This window comes from Podarcis filfolensis (genome assembly GCF_964270895.1).
Source record: "Podarcis filfolensis genome assembly, chromosome: 3".
In the NCBI taxonomy this organism is placed as follows: Eukaryota; Metazoa; Chordata; class Lepidosauria; order Squamata; family Lacertidae; genus Podarcis; species Podarcis filfolensis.
Window position 1 is genome coordinate 73,494,690 of NC_139606.1, and position 22,620 is coordinate 73,517,309.

Below are 22,620 nucleotides of genomic sequence, written 5' to 3' on the forward strand. Positions count from 1 at the left end.
TGATATGTTTTACATTGGTGTGTTATTTTTTGAAAGGTTTATTGCTTTAACTGGCTTTTGCTTAAGCGAATTCTGTTATTCTATAATGATGGATACACGACTAGTCTAAACATCAGTGAACCCATTACTTCCCTGGTTTTCTATTCCACAACTGTGCAGAAAAGAGGCAAACTTTACCTAGAAAAAGTAGAAATAAGAACTTTTTTTATGGGATCTGGTACATGAATATCAGGTTATTGTTGCCAGTTTTTCTAGCCTGCTAAAAGATGTACAAAATCCCCCAGGTAAGATTGGTTCACAGTTAAGTGTTTTGGGGAAGCACTTTATACTGACATTGTGGGAAATTTGAGGCACACATGCATGCACACACACACACAGTGAATTTTTTTAAGTGAGGAAGAGGCAACAATAGCAATTTTACTCAGGGTGAAGATCAAAATCCACCCTGTACAATAATAGCATACTCAATCTCTGAGGACAGATTCTTATGCTGCCGAAATAGCACTAACTACACATAAGACAATATCAGCAGGCTTGAGGGAACCCCAAGGTTTGAGGAACTATGAAATGTTTTAGGAAAGCAACCTGCAAGGGTTGTGAATTCCAAGAAGAACACGAGGAGGACCGAGCATGCTAGGCATCCACTGAATGCTGAGTGTCTCTTGGGGAAAAGCTTGAGAGGGGGCATGGAATGGGCTATCCTGGAAACAGCCAGAGCTAGCTGGATGGAAACCCAAACAGGAGCACTCCGCACAACAACCTATTAAAACAATATGTAAAATATGTTGTCAGCATAGCTTTTCCAGAACCCAATCTATACGTAAAATAATGTAGGATCCTACTCACGGGCCTATCAGGAAAATTTGTTTAACAGCCAGATCCTATAAAATGTTTCCATGTGTGCATGCTGTAACAAGGCCTTTAAAAAGTGAACCAGTGAGCGTAAAAAGATACATATGAGTGGGATTTTTTTCCTAAAGAATAACACATGGTCATTTTACAGACCAAAATCTTGCCATATAATTCTTTTCTGCTTCAGAAATATAAAAGGTTTGAGCCCTTTAAAAAGCAAACTTTTTTTTTTAAGTGTAACAACCCAACCTGATCCTGTTGTGATAGAATAACTCTGAAGAGTTATTGTGTGGATTAGGATAAAAAGCTTTAAAGGACTCAATTATACTAGTGAAGTGTAACAGAGATGCAGATGTGTCTAAATAGAAGCAGAAGGGCCACTTTTCTAATGGTAACTAGGGCTTGTCAAGATTGATGGGCTGGAGAGGAAGAGGGGTTCAGACCTTTCCCCACATTTCCCCATCACTGAGGCTATCACCTCAGGCAGAGCAAGAGGAAGGGTGACGCCAGCTTTTCCAAACCTTTCCTTGTTTTTTGTTTCCTCAAAGCAATTGTGGCCCCTAGGAATGCTGCCCCTTCCCATCCAAAAGCTACATTTAGTTTTGGAAACTTTTGGTGGTCTTCACTGGCTCCTACTCCACCACCCAAATCAAATCTTCCTTGTGGTTCAAGTGTGTGTGGAGAAAATTTGTCAGAAATATATTCCCTTCCCCTTCCCTTGGAACTGCCTTCAGGAAAGGCATTTGTAGTGCCTCTACATTGCAGAGGACAGTCCTCTATTTAAAGGACTGTGTAGTCTAAAAAAGGTAATGGACCCCTGGCAGTTAAGTCCAGTCGCAGACGACTCTGGGGTTGCGGCACTCATCTCGCTTTAAAGGCCGAGGGAGCCGGCACTTGTCCACAGACAGTTTTTCTGGATCAGGTGGCCAGCATAAGGAAGCAGCTTCTGGCGAAACCAGAGTAGCGCCTATAGACACTGTTTACCTTCCCGCCAGACTAGTACCTATTTATCTACTTACACTTGACGTGCTTTCGAACTGCTAGGTTGGCAGGAACTGGGACAGAGCAATGGGAGCTCACCCCGTCACGGGGATTCGAACCGGTGACCTTCTGATTGGCAGTCCCCAGAGGCTCAGTGGCTTAGTCTTGTTTAAAGGTAAGGAAGAGTTGCCCATCATTAACAAGTGACTGGCCTAGTGGGGCAGTGCCATGGAGCTATTCTCCCAACACTAGTTTCATGGATACTTACTGGGATGAGATGGAGCAGGTAAGCAGCAAGGTCAGGGTTGTGTGGGTGCACTTTCAGGAGTGTCATACTGGCTCCGCCGGTACACACACACAGCCACAACCAAGCTGTCACCCTGCTCCATCCTGGCAAGAAGCTGTGACACCACTGTTAGAAGGACATCTCTACTGTACCGCACCACCACACTGGCTGCTCCTGATCAGTAGTTAGCACCTGTTACCTGGTCACAGTCTTCCTCATTTTGCTGAGATGTACTGTATTTCTGTTTATAGGATAGTAATTGTTTCTAAATGTGCACGTGCAAATCAGGATGTGAAAACTGAATGCAAATCTGCATCCTCTTTTTTGCGGCACAGTTCCTCTTTTTGGACAATGTGTTAGTGGCCACCCTATGCCTGTAAGATCTCTTCAGAAATTACAGTAAAGGTGTGCAGAGAGCATTCTAGAACAAAATCACAATTGTTGACTTGTGTGCCATTTGGGGTTTTTTCAATTTTTGTTTTGCCTATGTATATCTATTCGCATTTTGACCAAATGTTCACTTGAGGTTAGAAAGTTGTTATAACAATAGTTTAATAAATAACAATCCTGCACCTTGAATTGTAATTACTGGAAGGGAACAGAAAGCTAGTGCAGACCTTGGTGCATTGGGATAATGTATTCCCCTGTCAGATGCAACTCTGGAACAGTCTTCAGAAGGCAACCGCACATGGAGAGGATTTCTGCCCTGAGGAAATAAAGGCATATATCATGGTTGCCAGATCCTCACCTCTTCATATGAAGTTGGTGGAACTCTGGAAGCAGATTAACAAATTAATTTTTTTAAGTAATTAATTTTGCTTTAATGTGTCATTTTTCATTTGGCACATCTGGATTGTGGGGTCAGAAGCCTTCAAAACAACTTGCCAATAGACAAACGAAAACTCATTTTTCAATAAACATTCACTGTATGAAATGATGGTGATATAATTGGTATTGTAATTATATGGTGTGTGCTTCTTGTTGTTTTTAGCTATTTTGGACTGAGAATGAAAGCGTAGGGTCAATGGAGTAGCTGTTCAGGTGTGTATCAAGGAGCAGGCACTGCTTTCAGACTTCTTGAAATTGCCCCAAGCCAGTTCCATTAGCTTGGGTCCAGTTTGTAAATCTTAATGTCAGCTCTGCACTAAATGTTTAACTTGGAGAACGGGGCTGAACAGTACTGGAGTAGAGATTATTTGTTTTTGCAAAATATTGTTGAGTCACACTAGGATGCAGGCAGGCTATGTCTGGAGTTTAGATGTTTTCATGCAGGCACCAAAATATTTTGTAACCAAATCATTAGTACATGTCTGGAACAGGATCATAACCAGGAAGTGTTGGCTTTGAAAGGAAGCAGGAGATGGAGCCAGCACTGAAATTAATGACAAAGAGATTTTCACTCTAAATAAGGCTGATCGGGTTTCTAATCCCCTTTACAGCAATTTTCTTCTTCCTATGAAATACTTTGATGAAACCAGGGACTGCGTGTATTTTATTGTTACAAATAAATCATAACAAATTGTGCCTGGACTTGGTTGCAAACAATTATTTTCTGGTAGACAGATATGAAGTCACCAGTTCCACCATGATACTGCATGGAAGGTTAACTTCTAGGTCACTGTTCCTTCTCTGGTGGGCCTCAGTGCCACAGCCTGCCCATTTCATCCCCACTTACCTGTTGTGTCTTCCAGCTGGGCAGTAGCCTTTTGGTTGGCCCAATGCTAGCCCCAGCATCTCCTTGCATGCTGAGTACAGGTGGATGGAAAACAGAGAAGTGTGAAAAGAAGGTCTCCCTCCTCTCAGGGAAAAGGGCTAGAGGAGGTGCTGGAGGCTAATAGAAAGTGAGATAAAAGGTGGTGGTGGTGAATAGTTGTTGTTGTTGTTTAGTCATTTAGTCGTGTCCGACTCTTCGTGACCCCATGGACCAGAGCACGCCAGGCACTCCTGTCTTCCACTGCCTCTCGCAGTTTGGTCAGACTCATGTTTGTAGCTTCGAGAACACTGTCCAACCATCTCGTCCTCTGTTGTCCCCTTCTCCTTGTGCCCTCAATCTTTCCCAACATCAGGGTCTTTTCCAGGGAGTCTTCTCTTCTCATGAGGTGGCCAAAGTATTGGAGCCTCAGCTTCACAATCTGTCCTTCCAGTGAGCACTCAGGGCTGATTTCCTTCAGAATGGATCGGTTTGATCTTCTTGCAGTCCATGGGACTCTCAAGAGTCTCCTCCAGCACCATAATTCAAAATAGTAGTAATAGTAGTAATAGTAGTAATAGTAATAGTAATAAACAGATGACCTGGGAATAGAAATGAGTGTGCTTTTCGGATTTGGCCCAGTATTATGTCCGGCTGATCTCAAAACTATTTCTATGTGTTAGGCACATCTAGGTTCCTTTCTGAAATGACCACCTTTTATCATGAGTTTTTGCATTGCCATTTCCCCCAAGAACGTCTGTATTTACTTCTATCACTTTATAAGTGCTATGAAGAAGAGAGGGACCCACAACAAAGGTGAAAATGCAATTGAAGGCTGTGATGTTGCTAAAGAGAAGAAGAATGAAGTTCAGCTCAAAGATGCTGGACTTTGGCAGGTGGATGTTGGGTTTTGTTTTGCTTTCGGTGAGCGTTCCTTTCCCATCATGCACTGGCAAAACGTGGAAGTCTTTTGTAAGCACTCAAAATGATTGTCCCTCTCTCCTCAAATAGAATTGTTTCCTCCCCCAAACTGAAGGACAGCTTATGGGACAACATAATGGATTGGAAAATTATCCCCTTCGGGAATCTTTATGCACTAGGTTTTGTCTGTGGATGGGTGATTTCTTTCTTCCTTTGTGCCCAGCATCTCAATAATATTTCCCACCATGAGTTGTCCACCCCATATGCAAACCAGTGGAGACATCTTCCCCACTTGAAGGGTCACACCTGGGCTGTAATATGCCAGCAGTATTGAGGAAGGGTATGTGTGCTCTAGGTGCTGCAACACTTTAACTGGGGATGCTTACAAAGTTGAGCACCCCTTCAATGGATTATCACTCCATCCCTAATTGCCCAGTACTGTATTAACTTGAAGTTAAGCCTCAGACAATCCACGGTGGTGTTCAAAAAGTGCTAAACAAAGTAGAAAGTGTCAAAAAAGAATGTTTTTATTGTTTGTTACTGTTCCTTTATATTTTTTAACTTGTGCTAGGATTCCAAGGATATGACTATTGTATCTATAATGAATTCTGTGATTTTTGTTGCACCGTTTACAGAAAATTATAATTATCATGTCTTACTGTAAGACTTTTATATTTGCTTATAATAAAGTGTGATGAAATGCAAGGAGAGCACAGTTGACGCTCAAAAATTAAGTGGATTTATTACAGATGCATATTCTTTTTTCATTTAAAAAAATGCACACAGGGAGTTAGATATAATTCACAGACTCCGTATGCTTACTTTGGAAAACACTCACATTTAAGAAAAATCTGGTGACTGTTTGCCATAGATGGCAATGATTAAGTCTCCTGCTTTTATGCCAGTCCCTCAAGAGTATTTCTGCACTGGCGTCAATTCATAACTTCAGAAATTCCTATGCTCCAGTTCATTGTCATTATTAATGTGTCTATAAAATACTTAAAAGGGTACCAGGCACTGCACATAATGAAAAGGAAACTAATCTATGTCAAGAGGATCATGATCTAAAAGCTGAAGTAGAATTGTGACATAGCAGACTTATCTAAGTAGGAAAGCGACTCCAGAGGGCTGTTTCACCTGCATCACTTCTGCAGAGAGGCAGGACTTGCAGAGATACCCATCTGCCCTATGACTAGACTGGGGAAGAAAGGCCATGGTTCTGTGGCCTGTTCCTGAACCCCTAACTCAGAGCAGTCCAGCTGGTGCTAGGATTCTCACCAGGCTCACCATTGTGCAGTGCTAATTTGCTGTTTTTTCTCCTCGAAAAATAAACTCACAACCAGGATTTGTGTTTTGGGGGGAGTGGAGGTGGTGAGGTAGAGATCAGATGGCTGCATGACAGGCCAAATATTATTGGAGAGTTTTAATGCTTGATCAGATTTCAGCCTCTTACACCACTTTGTTTTGTTAAAGTTTTTAAGAGTGGAGCAAGACAAGGACAAAGAATGCAGCCTGGAATGCACGGGGTCCCCCCAAAAATCGCTGTGCGCCTCAGATGGCAGGACTTTCCTGTCCCGGTGTGAATTCCAACGGGCAAAATGCAAAGATCCTCAACTAGAAATCTCCCACAAGGGCAACTGCAAAGGTAATAAATCTCTTTCTCTTTCTGTGGGCTTAACAAAGCCTGTTATGAATTAATGCTTTAAGCACCCTCCTTAATGTGTCTTCATTTAAAAAGGAGTGGAACCTATTATGAAATGTTGCAGTGCTGAGTGCTCTTCTTTGGGGTATTCTGTTCCATTCTTCATCCCCCAAGTTTTCAACCTCCTGCCCCTAAAAAAAGGGGGGGAGTCAGCCAATATTTCATGGCCATTGAGCATGACTACTGCAACTTAAATGGTTTGTGTGTTGAACTACTTGCATATCAGTGGAAGTGCTTAAACTGCACCATATCTATAATTTCTCTTCAACAACCTTGCTCAGGGCTTCCCCAATCCTGCTGATTCTTCCATTTCAGGCATCACTGGTGCTGTTTTGGCTGCATAAGGACCAGCTCTCAGAGAGCTGAGATTGCTGTTAGTGTATATGGACACTGTAAGGACCGTTGAGGTCCTTCAAATATTTGCTGATCCTGAGTATACACATCCTGAATATGATCTGCCAAAAGCACTGAGCCCAAACAGTCCAAATTTACCAAGCTGCTGCCATGTTTTTCATTTAAGAGTATTCACACTCTAGATAACCTTGTCCGTCTGTACAAACCTGCCGAGTGATGAGTAGAACTTGCCACACATTTCTTTAAAATCACATACCAGAGAACATGTGGCAAAGTAGTTCTATTTTTTTTTTATAAATTTTTTATTGGTTTTTCAACACATATTAAAAGACAATACAACACAATACATAAACAAACAAACATATAAACACGTATAATTTCTTAACCTTTTTTCCTTAAACCTTCTTTCAACGACTTCCCCATACCTCCCCTTTCTGCATCCCTGTTTTAAATCTTTCCAGCAACCCCTAATTTCAATTACTTATAACACTTTCTTTAAATCTTTTTTCTCATATCCAATTGTTTGTCACTGCAATTCTATTTTGCATTACCCAAGACATTTTAACACTCATTAATTTTACAACAGTTCTTAAGGTAAACTTTAAATTTCTTCCAATCTTCTTCCACCGTCTCTTTCCCTTGGTCACGGATTCTGCCAGTCATCTCGGCCAGTCCCATGTAGTCTATCACCTTGGTCTGCCATTCTTCCAGTGTGGGTAGCTCTTGTGTCTTCCATGGCAAAGTAGTTCTAAAGGCTGTGGTGTGGGATGGGATAGTGTGATTAGACTCAGAAGATATTAACACTATATACTCTAATGGCTGGTGTTGAAGAGCATGTTGTTGGATGGGATTCAGTGCTTGTACACCAGTTCCAATGACTTCAATCAGCAGCTGTTCTACACTGCAGCCCTTTAATGTTGATGAGGTATTGCTTTTCTGTAATTAGCTGGAACTTGTAGAAATAGAATATAGTTTCAACATATACTCATTATGGCACTATATCATCCAGAAATGCCTTCCTCCCTGGTCAAAATTTCCCCATAAAGTTTACTTATAAGAAGATGTCAGTTGGACTTCCATCTGAGAAGACATGTCTAGGATATTGCACTGTTGGAAAGGTCCAATGAAATGTTCATTAAAAGTGTCGTGTTTGCAGATCCTGAATGATCAATAGCCTCCTGCTCACCAGGGCTTGGAGATTAGTAATTAATAGCCTCTTAATGAATGATTTTCTTGTACTACTATTTTTTATTATTTCTCTAAAAAAATGAGAAGAAAAACATGAGAAGAAATCAGTGATTAGATACTTCCATCATTGTGGAAACAAAAACTGACATTTGGGTGATTAAAAGTAGTTGTTCATGACTGATCCCATAGCTGGAATCAACAAGAAGCAATAAAACAAGGTGGCCAATCAAACAGGCCTTTTAATTAATTAATTAATTAATTAAAGACACAAGAGTGCTGAAAAGCCTTGTTAGTGCTTTGACCAACCAAACTGGATAGATTAGTGCTCCAATTATGTTTTATTGCTGGGGTGGGGGGGAAATCACCTCATGGGTGTGAGGAAAAATATCAGAAGACAACACAGAAAACACTGGACTGCAACAATTTGGCAACAGCAAAAATTATCCATAAAATACGAGTGAATGGAGAATAGTAATTCTATAGAAAGGCACTAGAGCAGGCTTCCTCAACCTTGGCCCTCCAGATGTTTTGAGACTACAATTCCCATCATTCCTGACCACTGGTCCTGCTAGCTAGGGATCATGGAGGGCCAAGGTTGAAGAAGCTTGCACTAGAGTGAAAGCAAATTAAATGATATGACTACTGCATCTTAACTGGTTTCTGTGCTGAACTATTTTCAGATCAGTGAAAGGGATTGAAACAGCACTAGAGAGCCAGTGTGGTGTAGTGGTTAAGAGTGGTAGACTCATAATCTGGGGAATCGGGTTCACGTCTCCGCTCCTACACATGCAGCTGCTGGGTGACCTTGGGCTAGTCACACTTCTCTGAAGTCTCTCAGCCCCACTCACCTGACAGAGTGTTTGTTGTGGGGGAGGAAGGGAAAGGAGAATGTTAGCAGCTTTGAGACTCCTTCGGGTAGTGATAAAGCGGGATATCAGATCCAAACTCTTCTTCTATATCTATCATTTCTCGTCAACATCCCATCTTCTACCCACCCTACTATCTTACTTCTTCCCTGTCCAGTTCTGATATTTAGTGTTCTGCTTCTCATTTCTGATTAATCTGAAAGTCATTTGGGCTAATTGGTGCAGAACTATTCAGGTTTTTGTGTTGCCAGCTTGAGGAAAAAATCTTGATACGCTTCCCAGCTTAAATGCAGGGTTTGATTTTCAGCACAATGCTATCCTTTATGCATAAATACCGATGATCACAAAAGGTTTACCTTTGCTCACTCTCTATCCAAAACAAGAGACCACACAGAGACATCCTCCAGGAGACAATTTTCCACGCCATGCATTCCTCATCTCTGTTAGCTCCAAAAAGCTCCTAAAGCACCAAGAATTCGTTAAAGAGACGTTCTGTCTCATCCCTGTTCAGTCCTAAATGAAACAATTTGCTTGTTCTCTTAGTCTCTTTCATAATGCTCTGTTGTATTGTCTAATTGGCTCTACCTCCATATTTGTTCAAGGGTGACAAAGAAAACTTAATTGAGTTCTGAAATCCAAGCTCCTGTTATATCTGTTGACAACACAAAGGAGACCTTTTCATACACTGGAAATTCTGTAGACCACAATGTACTTGTGAGATTCTTCCTTCTCCTAGAATACAAAGTTAAATAGAATGTCAGCAAAAGAAGAAAGGAAGTCACACCATAGTTCTAAGGAAATTTTTATTTGCTAGTTGCACTGACTTTTCTCCTGCTGTTTCCCCAAGGAGCTGAAAGCCAGACCTAAGTGCAATGAATTCATTAATAGTGGTTTAATTGTAGTATTCAGAGCCTTCTGTGGAAAGGAAGATTGCATATGGTTCATATAGCCCAGAGGTCAGCAAACCTTTTCAGCAGGGGGCTGGTCCACTCTCCCTCAGACCTTGGGGGGGGGGCGGACTATATTTTGAAGGGAAAAAGAATGAATTCCTATCCCCCACAAATAACCTAGAGATGCATTTTAAATAAAAGCACACATTCTACTTATGCAAAAACATGCTGATTCCCAGACCGTCCGCGGGCTGGATTTAGAAGGCGATTGGGCCGGATCCAGCCCCCGGGCCTTAGTGTGCCTACCCATGATATAGCCCATCCAGGCAGTATACAGAGCCGGATTGTGTTAGCTTCAGCAGCAGAGTTGCATCAAGTGCCTTCAGATCATTCTTGGGGTCTCTTGGTTTTAAAATCATAGTTCACAATTCTCCTAAGGCAAAGATGAAAGCAGTTTAGGGTAATAATAATAATAATAATAATAATAATAATAATAATTTATTTATACTCTGCCCATCTGGCTGGGTCTCCCCAGCTACTCTGGGCAGCTTCCAACAAAATATTAAAATACAAGAGTCCGCCAAACATTAAAAGCTTCCTTAAACAGGGCTGCCTTCATGTGTCTTCTAAAAGTCTGGTAGTTGTTTTTCTCTTTGACATCTGGTGGGAGAGTACTCCACAGGGCGGGTGCCGCTACCAAGAAGGCCCTCTGCCTCGTTCTTGGCTTCTTGCAGTGATGGAACTGCCAGAAGGCCCTCGGCGCTGGACCTCAGTGTCTGGGCTGAACGATGGGGGTGGAGACACTCCTTCAGATATACTGGACCGAGGCCATTTAGGGCTTTAAAGGTCAGCACCAACACTTTGAATTGTGTTCGGAAACGTACTGGGTGCCAATGTAGGTCTTTCAAGACCAGTGTTCTGTGGTCTCAGCGGCTGCTCCCAGTCACCAGTCTAGCTGCTGCATTCTGGATTAGTTGTAGTTTCCGCATCACCTTCAAAGGTAGCCCCATGTAGAGCACATTGCAGTAGTCCAAGCGAGAGATAACTAGAGCATGCACCACTCTGGCGAGACAGTCCGCTGGCAGGTAGGGTCTGAGTCTGCGTACCAGATGGAGCTGGTAAACAGCTGCCCTGGACACAGAAGGTAGACCCTCCAGAAGATATTGTTAATGATGCAACTCCCATGAACCTCAGTCAGCATGGCTAATGATCATGGATGATGGGAGTTGGAGTCTAGAGGACCACAGATTCCCCACCCCGTATGAGAATATTGAACCTGGTTTTGAAGCTCCTTCACTGTGATCAATCCAAATGGATCTTTCCTTTCCAGAATTTGGGTTTGGGTTTTCAGGGAGCATGTTACAGTGGAAGCATAACTGTCCCATGACATCACCTTGAGGTTCAACTGGCATGAACATAGCCAGCTACACGTGCCAGCTGAAGACCAGATAAAAACTCTTTTGGCAAGCCTTTTAATGCTGTGGGATGCCTAGATCCCAGGAACTGACAGAATGTTTTTATTTTTATGAGAACTGTTATTTTATTGTCATAATTTTTATAGTTTTGTGCAGCTGTTGTTGTAACCCGCCATGGGATTTTAGGATGAAGGGCGGACCAGAAGAATTCAAAATAAATAACTAAACAACTTTTTTCTAGGTCCCCCTCCCTTCCTTTTGGCACACATGATGGCCCTCACAGGCACACACAAAACACACTCACAGAGTTTTGTTGAGGGGTTTTCTCACATTCTGCCTTTTCTTTCAGCATGGAAAAGGTAGTCTTCTTCCAAACCCTGAGTAAGCATAGGACACAGACTCTGTTTAGAAGTAATAATTCAATATGTGCAATAAGGTCAAAATAGTAAAAATATGGCACCCCACCCCCCCAAAAAATATGAGCATTAGATGCAAAAGCCAAGATTTCATTGTTACCCACTTCATTTTCTTCTCTGTTTTCCATATTTAGCTAAAATCTGTCAGACAGCGTTTAGGTTTAGTGACGCCTGCCACAAAGCAATGGGTGGTTCCTAAAGGCCAAGGGAGTCCCAGCCAGCTCTGTTATTCTTTTGTTTTCTTCAGAATATTTATTCCCTTAACCACCAGATGACTAGAATGTCAGATACAGTTCCAGGAAGGGAAATTACTTCTGTTCTTTTTGTTAATTATATTCCTTAAGAAGAAGAAGAAGAAGAAGGTGTGGGTGTGTATATTTGAATAGAATTCCACAAGGTTATGAGGGAAGTGTTATTAAGGCCTGGGTAAAAACTAAAAACAATGAAAATTATTTGCAGGATATCTTTGTTCTTTCTATGTTTCTCAGACCAACCGCTCCTAGCAGATGACCATAAGGGAGAGCTTTCAATAACTATCCTTAAAAAAATTATACAATCGGGGGAGCATTAAAGGGTTTTGCAGAAAGGAATGACAGAAGGTGTTCCTAGCACAAACCCCCTCCCTGAAAAAACGATTCAGACTAAAACAATAGAAAAAATTGCTCTTTGATTATCCTAAATTATTATTAGTTTCCTCCCTAATATTTTCCGCTTTGGGGGATGATTTCACTTCCTCGCAAGCCTGGAACCAGATGTCACAGTACTAGAGACTTCCCCAGAATGCACTTTCTAGCCTAATTTTGTAGATTTAAGAAGTGTAGAGACCAAATTTTCAATTGATAAGAAATACATTGAAAAACAAAACAAAACAACTCTCAGCAGTGTTTGATTTATAACACAGAAAACAACTACTTTATAACATGGTTATGGGACATCTAGAAAGTATAAAACAATGCAGCTTCATAAGAACAAGAATCATTTGCAAAATAGAACATTGATTGTCCTTGAATTTTCCCACCACACTTGCCATCCTCTTCTGCCACACCAGTGTGGTCTGCCACACTCTTTGACAAGCACTGGATTAATCCATAAAGTAAGGAATAGGGATGGGAGCATCTGATAATTTTCATTCTATCAGCTTCTCATTTTTTTCAATCTTAAATTCAGCCTTCTAGATTTTTGCAGCAATTAGTGATTCGTTTTTTAAAATACAGAATGAAACTAGCCCTCATGAAAATTCACCGGCATTGTGAATGTCTCATAATGAACACATATACAATCTGTTCATTAAGAGACATATGGAGCTTTGACTAATGTGCATAAAGTACATATTTATGCAAGCAATTTCCCGCAGTTTAATGCATTTCTGTAAGCTATCTTCGCTAATCACTTCATTTTAATGCAAACTTCCCTCTAATATATGCCTTTTTATAAACATTGGTTGGCTGGAGAACTACATTGGAAAATTCAGTTAAGTGTGAATTTTGAAGGCTAGCTTTGTTTGGGTTTGCAGAGTTTCAGAAAGTGAAAATTTAATAAATGTAGCTTTAAATAGGAACTGAATCAAATTTCTTCTCCAGCCCTAGTGAGGAGTCTGTTGCTGAAGCCTTGCACACAAGCCTTCCCTGCTTCTAACTCCATCCCTTCACATTGTGAAGTTTATGGAAAGGGCTGTGATCGGTAGAGAAAGCTGGCAGAGAGCACTCTCAGGCTTTATTTTATTTTATTTTTTAAAGGCTCTCGGATAACCCTTGGTAAGATCCCAATATTTCTCCAAAAGTTTTCTGGGAAAGCTTGGAAAAACCTTGCTAATTATGAGGTTAGCCGGAGAGAACTTGCAAACCACAGATTGTGCCTAACTTAAGTCTTATTTCTAGGTTGTTGCTCATCCACTGGATCCTACTAGTTCTTTCTGTGTCCATTATATTATAATTAATTAATTTTTATTTCATTTTTACAGCCATTGACTTCTCTTTTCAAAGCACTGGAGTAGTTGCGCAGTGATCATGTGCTCAGAGACTAGTGGAAGGCACCTCATAGAATTTGGCATGTAGGTTGTATGAATAAATAAACCGCATCTAGATCTGGCCATATATTTTCCCCAAACGTCTCCAGCTGTTGGAAGCTGATGCCATCATATAGCAGTTAGCCTTTAGCTTAATTTTATTTATTTACTTCTTGTATTTTCAGATTTATAAACCATTTCACAGCCAAAATCTGCTGTAGTGGTATACAATAAGGTAAAAATAAGATAAAATACAAAAAAACCCCGAACTCATAAACGAAAAACAATAAAATTGTTTCAATGACTGGATGGTGAATATTGCATAGAATGGATGGGTTACATTTCAAGGATGCTGCTATCAAGGTGCAAGGCACTTAACTAATTTCAGGTGGTGGTTGAGTTACCTGTCTCTCTAGCATTTACCTCCATTTTGGCAGCTATCTAATAATAATGAAGCAAGAACCCTAATGCAAGGTTAGCAAACAAGGTGCCCCCTAGACATTGCGGACTGCAAGGCTCATGCATCTCTGCCAATGTAGGCAATGGTCATGGATGATGAAAGTTTGTCTTTAGCTGGGCACACCTGTTGTTGTTCAACTCCCATCAGCCCTAGCCGGCATGGTCAATGGTCAGTGATGATGGGAACTGTAGTTCAACACCACCTGAAGGGCCACAGATTCCCCTTACCTTCTGTCCAATTTTATTGTGGAATCAAGAGAAGAATTAGATTGTTTTGTGTAGCATTCTATATATGCAAGCAAAAGGCCCGTTTTCTCTCTCCAGGGTCTCACAACTGTTAACTGTTAATTGAGGTGGAGGGTTTTAGTGCTTGAGTAGCATCTCTTCACCTCACACCTCAGCATCTTCAAATCCCAAGTCTGCAATCGCTGCCAGCTTACTGTGTCTTGTCTCCGTGTGTGCAATATCTATAACAGACGTGTCTAGTGGAGGAAAAACAGATTTCTCTTTCTGGGGCACTGTCAAGAGAACAATGTTCTGTTGCCAGCGGCTCATTTCCCAACTGAACAGATCCAGTGGGTGGATTGGAAGAAGTGGCATTTTAAGTTGGATCCATTTTAACTTTTTTTTTCTCCCAAAGATATTTTGGCCTTTCTGCCCATAAATTTGTTTTTTTGGTGGTTCGGAGAGCTCAAATGCAGAACAGTCTATGCCAAGTTTACTTTCAGATTCTGGGCAAAAAATGGAACTTTCAGCTTGGGCATTCTGCAAGGCCAGTAAATTCCCAAGTGATGCCAACGACTACATATTTCTCGACAACTTTTCGTGTCAGGGACCAGATCTCAAAGCAGCCTTTGTTTGTCAATAATCATGGCCATAAATGTTTCCCTGTTAATTGCACTTCAGTGTTGCTTATGGACACAGAGGTGCTGAATACTACATTTAGCTCTAATGTTCTAGACTAAACGACATCTATTTATGCCTTGTTGGCTTGCTATGTTCCAAAATAAGGAACAGCCTTTTAAAATAAAGAATAAATCTGGCAACCATAAGGTATACCCTAACAAATATGTTCAGTGTTGGCCGCTGAAAAGGGATCTTCATTGTATGCACTGGCCAACGTGGTTCCGTTTTGTTCTGAAATACTATATATCTCACTGGTGTTGGTAAAGCAGTTTCAGTCTGTTCAGGTTTTCAGTTCTCTGCGGTGGTGCTGAGGGAACTTTCACCATAACCTGAAAAGTGTTTTGTTAGAAGATTGTTGTTATTGTTTCGTCGTTTAGTCGTGTCCGACTCTTCGTGACCCCATGGACCAGAGCACACCAGGCACTCCTGTCTTCCACTGCCTCCCGCAGTTTGGTCAAACTCATGCTGGTATTTTCGAGAACACTATCCAACCATCTCATCCTCTGTCATCCCCTTCTCCTTGTGCCCTCCATCTTACCCAACATCAGGGTCTTTTCCAGGGAGTCTTCTCTTCTCATGAGGTGGCCAGAGTATTGCAGTCTCAGCTTCAGGATCTGTCCTTCCAGTGAGCACTCAGGGCTGATTTCCTTAAGAAATGGATAGATTTGATCTTCTTGCAGTCCATGGGACTCTCAAGAGTCTCCTCCAGCACCATAATTCAAAAGCATCAATTCTTCGGCGATCAGCCTTCTTTATGGTCCAGCTCTCACTTCCATACATCACTACTGGGGAAACCATAGCTTTAACTACACAGACCTTTGTTGGCAAGGTGATGTCTCTGTAAGAAGATTAGCTACAAACAAAGGAATACTTTCACCTGCCTGTGTGCTTGAATTAACTATTCATACAACTATACCTGAGATAGTTCCTATTCGTGAAGGTACTTGGGTCCAAGGCCATTTTGGGTGTTCATGCCAAACCTTGAATTGGGCCTGGCATTTTCAGCACTTTCAGGACCTGTGACACTTTGCAACCAAACCATTGCCATCCTCAGAATAGCTGCAGATTCTGAACCAGCTTCAGAGGCAACCACATGTAGAGCCCATTGCAGTATTTCAGGTGGGAGATGTCTAGAGCTCAGACATTTGGGGCCCAGCAATCCAGGGCAAGGAATGGCCATAGCTGGCAAACTAGCCTAAGCTGGGCATAAGCACTGCTAGCCACAGAAGCCAATTGGAACTTCAGGAACAGATTGGAATCCAAGGGTACTCCCAGGCTATGAACTGGTTCCTCTAGGGGCCGCATACCCACTCACAGCACCACCATCTTATCAGGATTCTGCCTCAGTTTATTGGCCTCCATCAAGCCAATAAACTTCCAGTCACCAGTCCAAGACCTGCACAGACACTCTTGTTTTAGACAGAATTGTGACTCCATCACAAAGCAGAGAGGAATAAACAGAAGGAACTGTGGCTTTCAGGCAGAATTAGAAAAAAACAACAGTCAAACTTCACCAGAATTTATGCTGGTGCCGAAAGAAGGTGAAAAATATTTTCTCACCGAGCAAGATTCCAGTGGAGCATTCCTTATTTTATCACAAAGATTTAGTAAATATCTAAATTGCTGAGTGGTTGCAAATGGGAATTGCTCAGAGGTAGGCTCTGTTTAGGTGCCAATGGAAGAACACTCCAACTTAGATAACTTTGTCTCTTTGCGGAGATCCAGAATGCAGCATTTTGCTTTTTTAAAAGAGGTAGAAATGGCCTGCTGCTTCTGGCACTACACACCAGCCCTTCTGTGTTTGCATGTGTGTGGAAATGCTAAACTTTTATGTGAGTGCTGAACACCCCTAGTTTTAATATATGAACATTATGGGGTTGTGTGTGTGTTTTAAAATAGCACCTGAAAGTCTGAGGCCAAACTTAACCTCTCTGTAGATGTATAGCTGTTCTCTCCTCATTAGGAGTTCCCTTGCATGTTCAGTGAGTACATGAAAGGGGTGTGTGATTGTTCCCGCTGAGCGTGACACCCCACCTGGTGGCCATTTGTTCATTTTTAGTGAGAGAAGGCCTTACTCAGACATAGAAGACACATACTTCCAGTTCTGCAGTTCTGCCAAAGGTATGAGGGCATGGATGGGCAAATTTGTCAATTTCATTTCCTCTCATTCAGCTTTTCATTGCTCCAAGTCTAGTTCTTCACATTTACACATCAGTTTGCTTGCTTGCTTGCTTTCATTCAAATAAAATCCTCATAAAAATTGATCAGTCTTTCAGTGTGAATTTTTCCTAACAGACACATTTTTGTATGCAATTGTGCTTAATGCACAGATTTTTGTAAAGCAATTTCCTGTGAGATGAGTTTTTGTAAGTTATTTTCGTTAATATATGCATCTTTATGCATAGTTTACCCCATTGCCTGCATTTTTGTGCACATTAATTGAACGAAACATAGCATTGCAAAATTCAGAACAGTGCATTTTTCATATTATGGCTATATTTTAATCTGCATAATGTTTCAGAAAGTGTGAATTAGGCAGGTTCATATTGAAATGCAAACTGAATCAAATTTATTTCCCACCCCCAAGACCTGAATTTTTGTGCGAGCATCGTATGTGGATGGTGAAATGTACTTTGAAGAACACACCACTGAATGCTGAAATGTTGGTGCTGTCATTTATGGATCACCTTGCCAGGCTTGTTGCATCTTTCAAATTTTGCAGCTGCCTGTCTTTTAAAATATGGAAATGGCTCAGCAGTGTGGGGGAGCATCTCTATTAAATTATATATTTATTATTACATTTATACCTCACCTTTACTCAAGAGACCATTAGCCATGATGGCTGATTGGAACTGGAGGGCCACAGGTTCCCCATCCCTGGTTTAACTGGTATAAAACCAACTTAAAGCTTGTGCAGATGCTTCCACAAGATGTCACCGAAATTCGGCATTCTGAAAACTGGGGCGGCAGGGCGGCGGGGGAGGAGGAGAAGCCAGAAAACGGAAACATCCATATAAAGTGGGTGAGTGGGTGCAGAGGGAAATCTTAGAAGTATCCAAATTGTGTGACTTAATATTAGTCCCATCTGTTCAAATCTTTACAGATTTAAGAAAATCTCTCCGTTTGGTTCAAGAACAGCTAAGCGTCTGTGGCTTGCCCTTAGGGTATATTTTACTTCAAACATTTCACTTTAGTCACTTTCTAAGTAGTCTTTTCTCAGTGATAAGTATTATTTTGATCTGTTGAGTAGGAATTTCTGTTTATAAAATAAAAAAGATAGATAACTGCAGAAATGAGTATAATATCTTGTACATGAATACTCACTGGTCTAGAGAAAACAGAGTAAGCTTGCTTTGCCCCATTTAAATGGGGCCTGGCCTGTATGGAATTTTTTTGCTGAGGGAAAAAATACCCATCTTTGAAACAAGTCCATTTGTAAAAACATGTATTTTCACCTTTGCCATTCAATGAGATACCTAGGATTAAATGCACAAATCCAACCAGACTGTGACAACAACAACAACAACAACAACAACAACTTATTATTATTTATACCCTGCTCATCTGGCTGGGTTTTCCCAGCCACTGTGGGCGGCTCCCAACAAAATATTAAAAACACGATAAAACAGCAAACATTAAAAACTTCCCTAAACAGGGATACCTTCAGATGTCTTCTAAAAGTCAGATAGTTGTCTATTTCCTTGACATCTGATGGGAGGACATTCCACAGGGTGGGCGCCACTACTGAGAAGGTCCTCTGCCTGGTTCCCTGTAGCTTTACTTCTTGCCGTGAGGGAACCACGAGAAGGCCCTCGGAGGTGGAACTCACTGTAAAGCTAAGGCATATGATCCAACTCATGGTTGGTTCATGAAGAGGACAAGATGTGGAACTTTCCATATAACTAATTGTGAGGAAATCTGATGAACCTTTAATAAACACCTGCATTTGAAAACCAGTGCCCTAAACTATGAATAGGAAAGTTATGGCCCTCTAGATGTTGTTGGACTCCCATCATCCCCAGGCAACATGGCCAATGGTCACAGATGGTGGGAACTGTTGTACGACAGTATCTGGAGGGCCACAGGTTCTCCACCCCTGCCCTAAACAGGCAGAAGAACAACACTGAAACATTCTTTGTCTTGAGATAGAAACACGCACTTCAGCTCCATGACAGTAGGAGGCAGCTTCCTGTGTGAAATATACTCAGGGTTGAGTGTTGATTTGATGCTCTTTATTTCAGCTCATGGTAAACAGTGAGTCAGTGCTTCCCTCCCAAACCTCTGACTATATATACATTATTTACACCATGAGTCCCGTGTGATTGACTGTTCCTGCAGGCCAATCAGGTTGTTGATTCACTTCCTCCTAGAGCCAGATTGGGCGGCTCCTACAGACCAATCAGGTTGCTGCCTTCTAGGATCCTACCTGCCTATTGTTCTAGGATCCAAGCTCAGTACATAACACTATGCTTGAATAATTCCAGAAACATCAGACTGCAGGTGTCATGTTCCATCAGATTTAACTCTCTGTAAACTCCTGGAATATTAGATAGACTGCAAAGAAGGATGTTTCAGTCAGGAGAAATCTATAGGAATTCATCTCTCTGGCACCCTTCAGTGATAATTCCTATATAAGAACTGATTTATAATACTATCAGCCTTGTATGAGAGAGCTTGGATGCAATCCTTCACACATTCTTTGGGCGAATAGGCGCAATGCATCTCAGTGGGGCTTTCTCCTGACAAAGTGCGTCGAGGATTGGAGCCCTCGCGTCCTGGAATTTAGATCACTTTTCCTTTTGACATTTAAACCACATGCTGCACTAAAAATGAAGACAGAAGTCCACCAAAGGAGAGATTTATTTTCAGTTGAAACACTCTCTCCATTAAAACCACATGCTAGTAAGTAATGTATAAGCAAACTTATAAGCTTAGGATAAGGCGTACGGTATGAAAGCTGGGCAAAGCAGTTGTATTTTATTCTTACTTTTTGAAACATTGGCAGTTGACTACCACAGCAGAGCCCAACTACAGCAAGAGCCTTTGGTGTGAATTTAAGAAACTGGCCTTTATAAGGAAAAAAAGGGTCTCATGGCACCGTAAAGATGAATGGATTTATTGTGGCAGATGCTTTGATGGACCAGGGCCCACTTCATCAGATGCCTCAGATATGAGGGATTTTTCCTTCCAAAAACCAAAATGTACTTCTAATGAGAGTAGGAAGTTTCACTTTTTGGAAAGCAGAAATTTGTCATTAAATGTTGTCCATATTTAAACTGAACTTTTTTAAATTCCCCCAGCGTTGCAGTTTCAAGTACAGGAGTGATAAGCCTTTGAACTTCCATATATGCAGTGCTTTTTTCTGGGGGAATGCAGAGGTACTCATACCCCTAAACATTTTGTGAATCTTTGTACTTTTGTCCATTTACTGTATTAATTTTTCCCGATTTGAGCTATAAAATGGTGATTTTCTTGAGTCAAAATGAGAGTACCCCTAAACATTTTATTTTTTTAAGAAAAAAAGCACTGCATATATGTGTAAAAAAAAACCTCCCAAATATCTTCAAAAGGACTCATGGAGTCTGGGGAGTCCAAGAAAACGAAGTGCACTTTTTACTGCAGATATTAATGTTGCAGTTTGAAGTGACTAGATGCACAGTAACTGAGTCCTTTTGGAAGAAAAACATTACTAAGGCCATAAGCTTAATTACCGTATTTTTCGCTCTATAAGACGCACCCGACCATGACACGCACGTAGTTTTTAGAGGAGAAAAATCCGTAGGGATGCCACCCGTAGGCATTCCCTCCATAACACGCACAGACATTTCTCCTTACTTTCTAGGAGGAAAAAAGTGAGTGTTATGGTGCAAAAAATACGGTAAATATTTGCTTGCAGAACTACCTTCAAAAACAAAAGCATCAAAGACGCATAAAAAATCCATACAATAACTTGAGGTGTCCAGCACAGGCTCAGCATATTAGAAATGACTTTAATGTAATCAGAGCTGATAAACATAGCACCCTCACTCTTGCTCTGTCCCCCCCCCCTCTTCATTTCCTGCATTCCAGCCCCTTTAGCTTGGAGCAGTTTACCTGGAGAGCTTCATTTATATCCCTACTCCACGGAGCCTCACCATCTTGAAAGGGTGGTGGCTCTTTTCTTTATTCTCACATGATCTAAGGTTAATCACTCACATGTTAGCTGCTAGAGAACAACAATTAATTATCAACTCAGTTAAAGCTGAGAGAGAGAGCTCTTCTTGTTATAATTTAGTTTCAATGGAATATACCAGTTAAACCCTTTCACCAATACACATAGGCATTCCCATTTTAGTGTCAATTAAACCAGTTATACTCAACAGATTTAACAGAAGCAAGTATTGAAAGAAAACACCTAGTCCCTTTGGGGCAGGGGTGGGGGTGGTGGAGAATGATGGGGTAAGGATTTCAGGATAGGCTTCATAGGATTTCAAAGTAAGTTGAACTGTGAATCCAGGGGAGCAGGGAACTCATCACAGAATCAGATACTTTTACAGCATTAATTAAGTATGTATGCTAGTTAATGAATCCATTTGATTTCTACTTGGTGTTCAGATCTTATATTCATAATGGACTTTAATAGCGCAGTACTTAATTACAGTAACAGGAATTGGCTATAGAAGTCATTACAGTATTAAATATGATGCTTGCAAAAGTGCATAGTTTTTTTCTTTTCTTTTGGGCAAATTCCTGTGGTCCTGGTGCTGGTAAAGTCAACTATTTCCTGGAAGACTGGAAATACAGCTTTGATTTTTCATGCCTAGATCAAAATTCAGGAATTCTGCTGTCCTTCCGATGACATCATCAGGAGCACACCATGGTTCCCTTATCCTTCCCCCACTCCATGCCTAAGTGCTGCCCTTTCTGATTAACATATTTCTTTGTCATTTTCCCAGTCTAGTGGCAGTTACAGAAGTGGTAACAGCAGCAGTACTGAAAGGCCACAGCCATATTTCTCCTTTTCCTTCTTTCTGGAATCTTAGTGTCTCGGTGACCCTGGAAGATGTAGAAAACTGCATTTGCCAGTGTCTCTGGCATCTGGGGTGTGAGTGGGAGGCATTTTATAGCTCCTTCTCTGCTGCTACTCTTGTTGCAGTTTTCATGGTCAGAACAGATATGTGAACAGGGGACAGAGAATCAAGGTCAGGGGGTTCTTTTCTGGCTCAGATTAAGACCCAAGCCAGAGAAAAACTTAATGGGATGAGGGGGACTGCTGCTTGATTCAATATATGCCTGAGCATTACAAGACGAACACATTTCTATTTCAACCCCCCCCCTCCAAATGTATGAAACTTGGCATGACAGAGAAATATTAACCACAAATGAGATACATGTTGTTGTTTTTTCAAGCAAGCTATATTTCAGAGGCACAGTACCAAAAAAAAAAAAAAAGGCCTTCTGGTACGTTATGGCATGTGTGGCTGTTGTTATTGCAAAAATGGAGCAAGGATCCATACAATTTTGCAACGTATACTTCATGGTCATCTGGATCAGAGGATGAGTATTATATTCCTTTTGGGTGTTTCCTCAGTTTCCCTGGCTGAAGACTTGCTCTGAATATTCAAGGAGAAAAGGAAGCTGTGCAGAACCAGCCTATGGATTCGGTATCACTCACACCTATTCTATTTTATGGTATTCTGATGTACACAG

General features: G+C 41.2%; 1 protein-coding gene across 2 annotated transcripts in view; it reads left to right on the top strand.

Moving 5' to 3' along the window:
- SMOC2 (SPARC related modular calcium binding 2) overlaps positions 1–22,620 on the top strand; it is a 133,047-nt gene that overhangs the window by 40,505 nt on the left and 69,922 nt on the right. Inside the window, exon 2 of one of the 2 annotated variants that reach the window (XM_083606083.1) lies at positions 6,204–6,375. In XM_083606083.1, the coding sequence (XP_083462209.1) occupies positions 6,204–6,375 (172 nt within the window). Of the gene's footprint in view, positions 1–6,203; positions 6,376–19,402; positions 19,834–22,620 lie in introns of those variants that run through there. The other variant, XM_083606084.1, reaches the window with a different exon arrangement.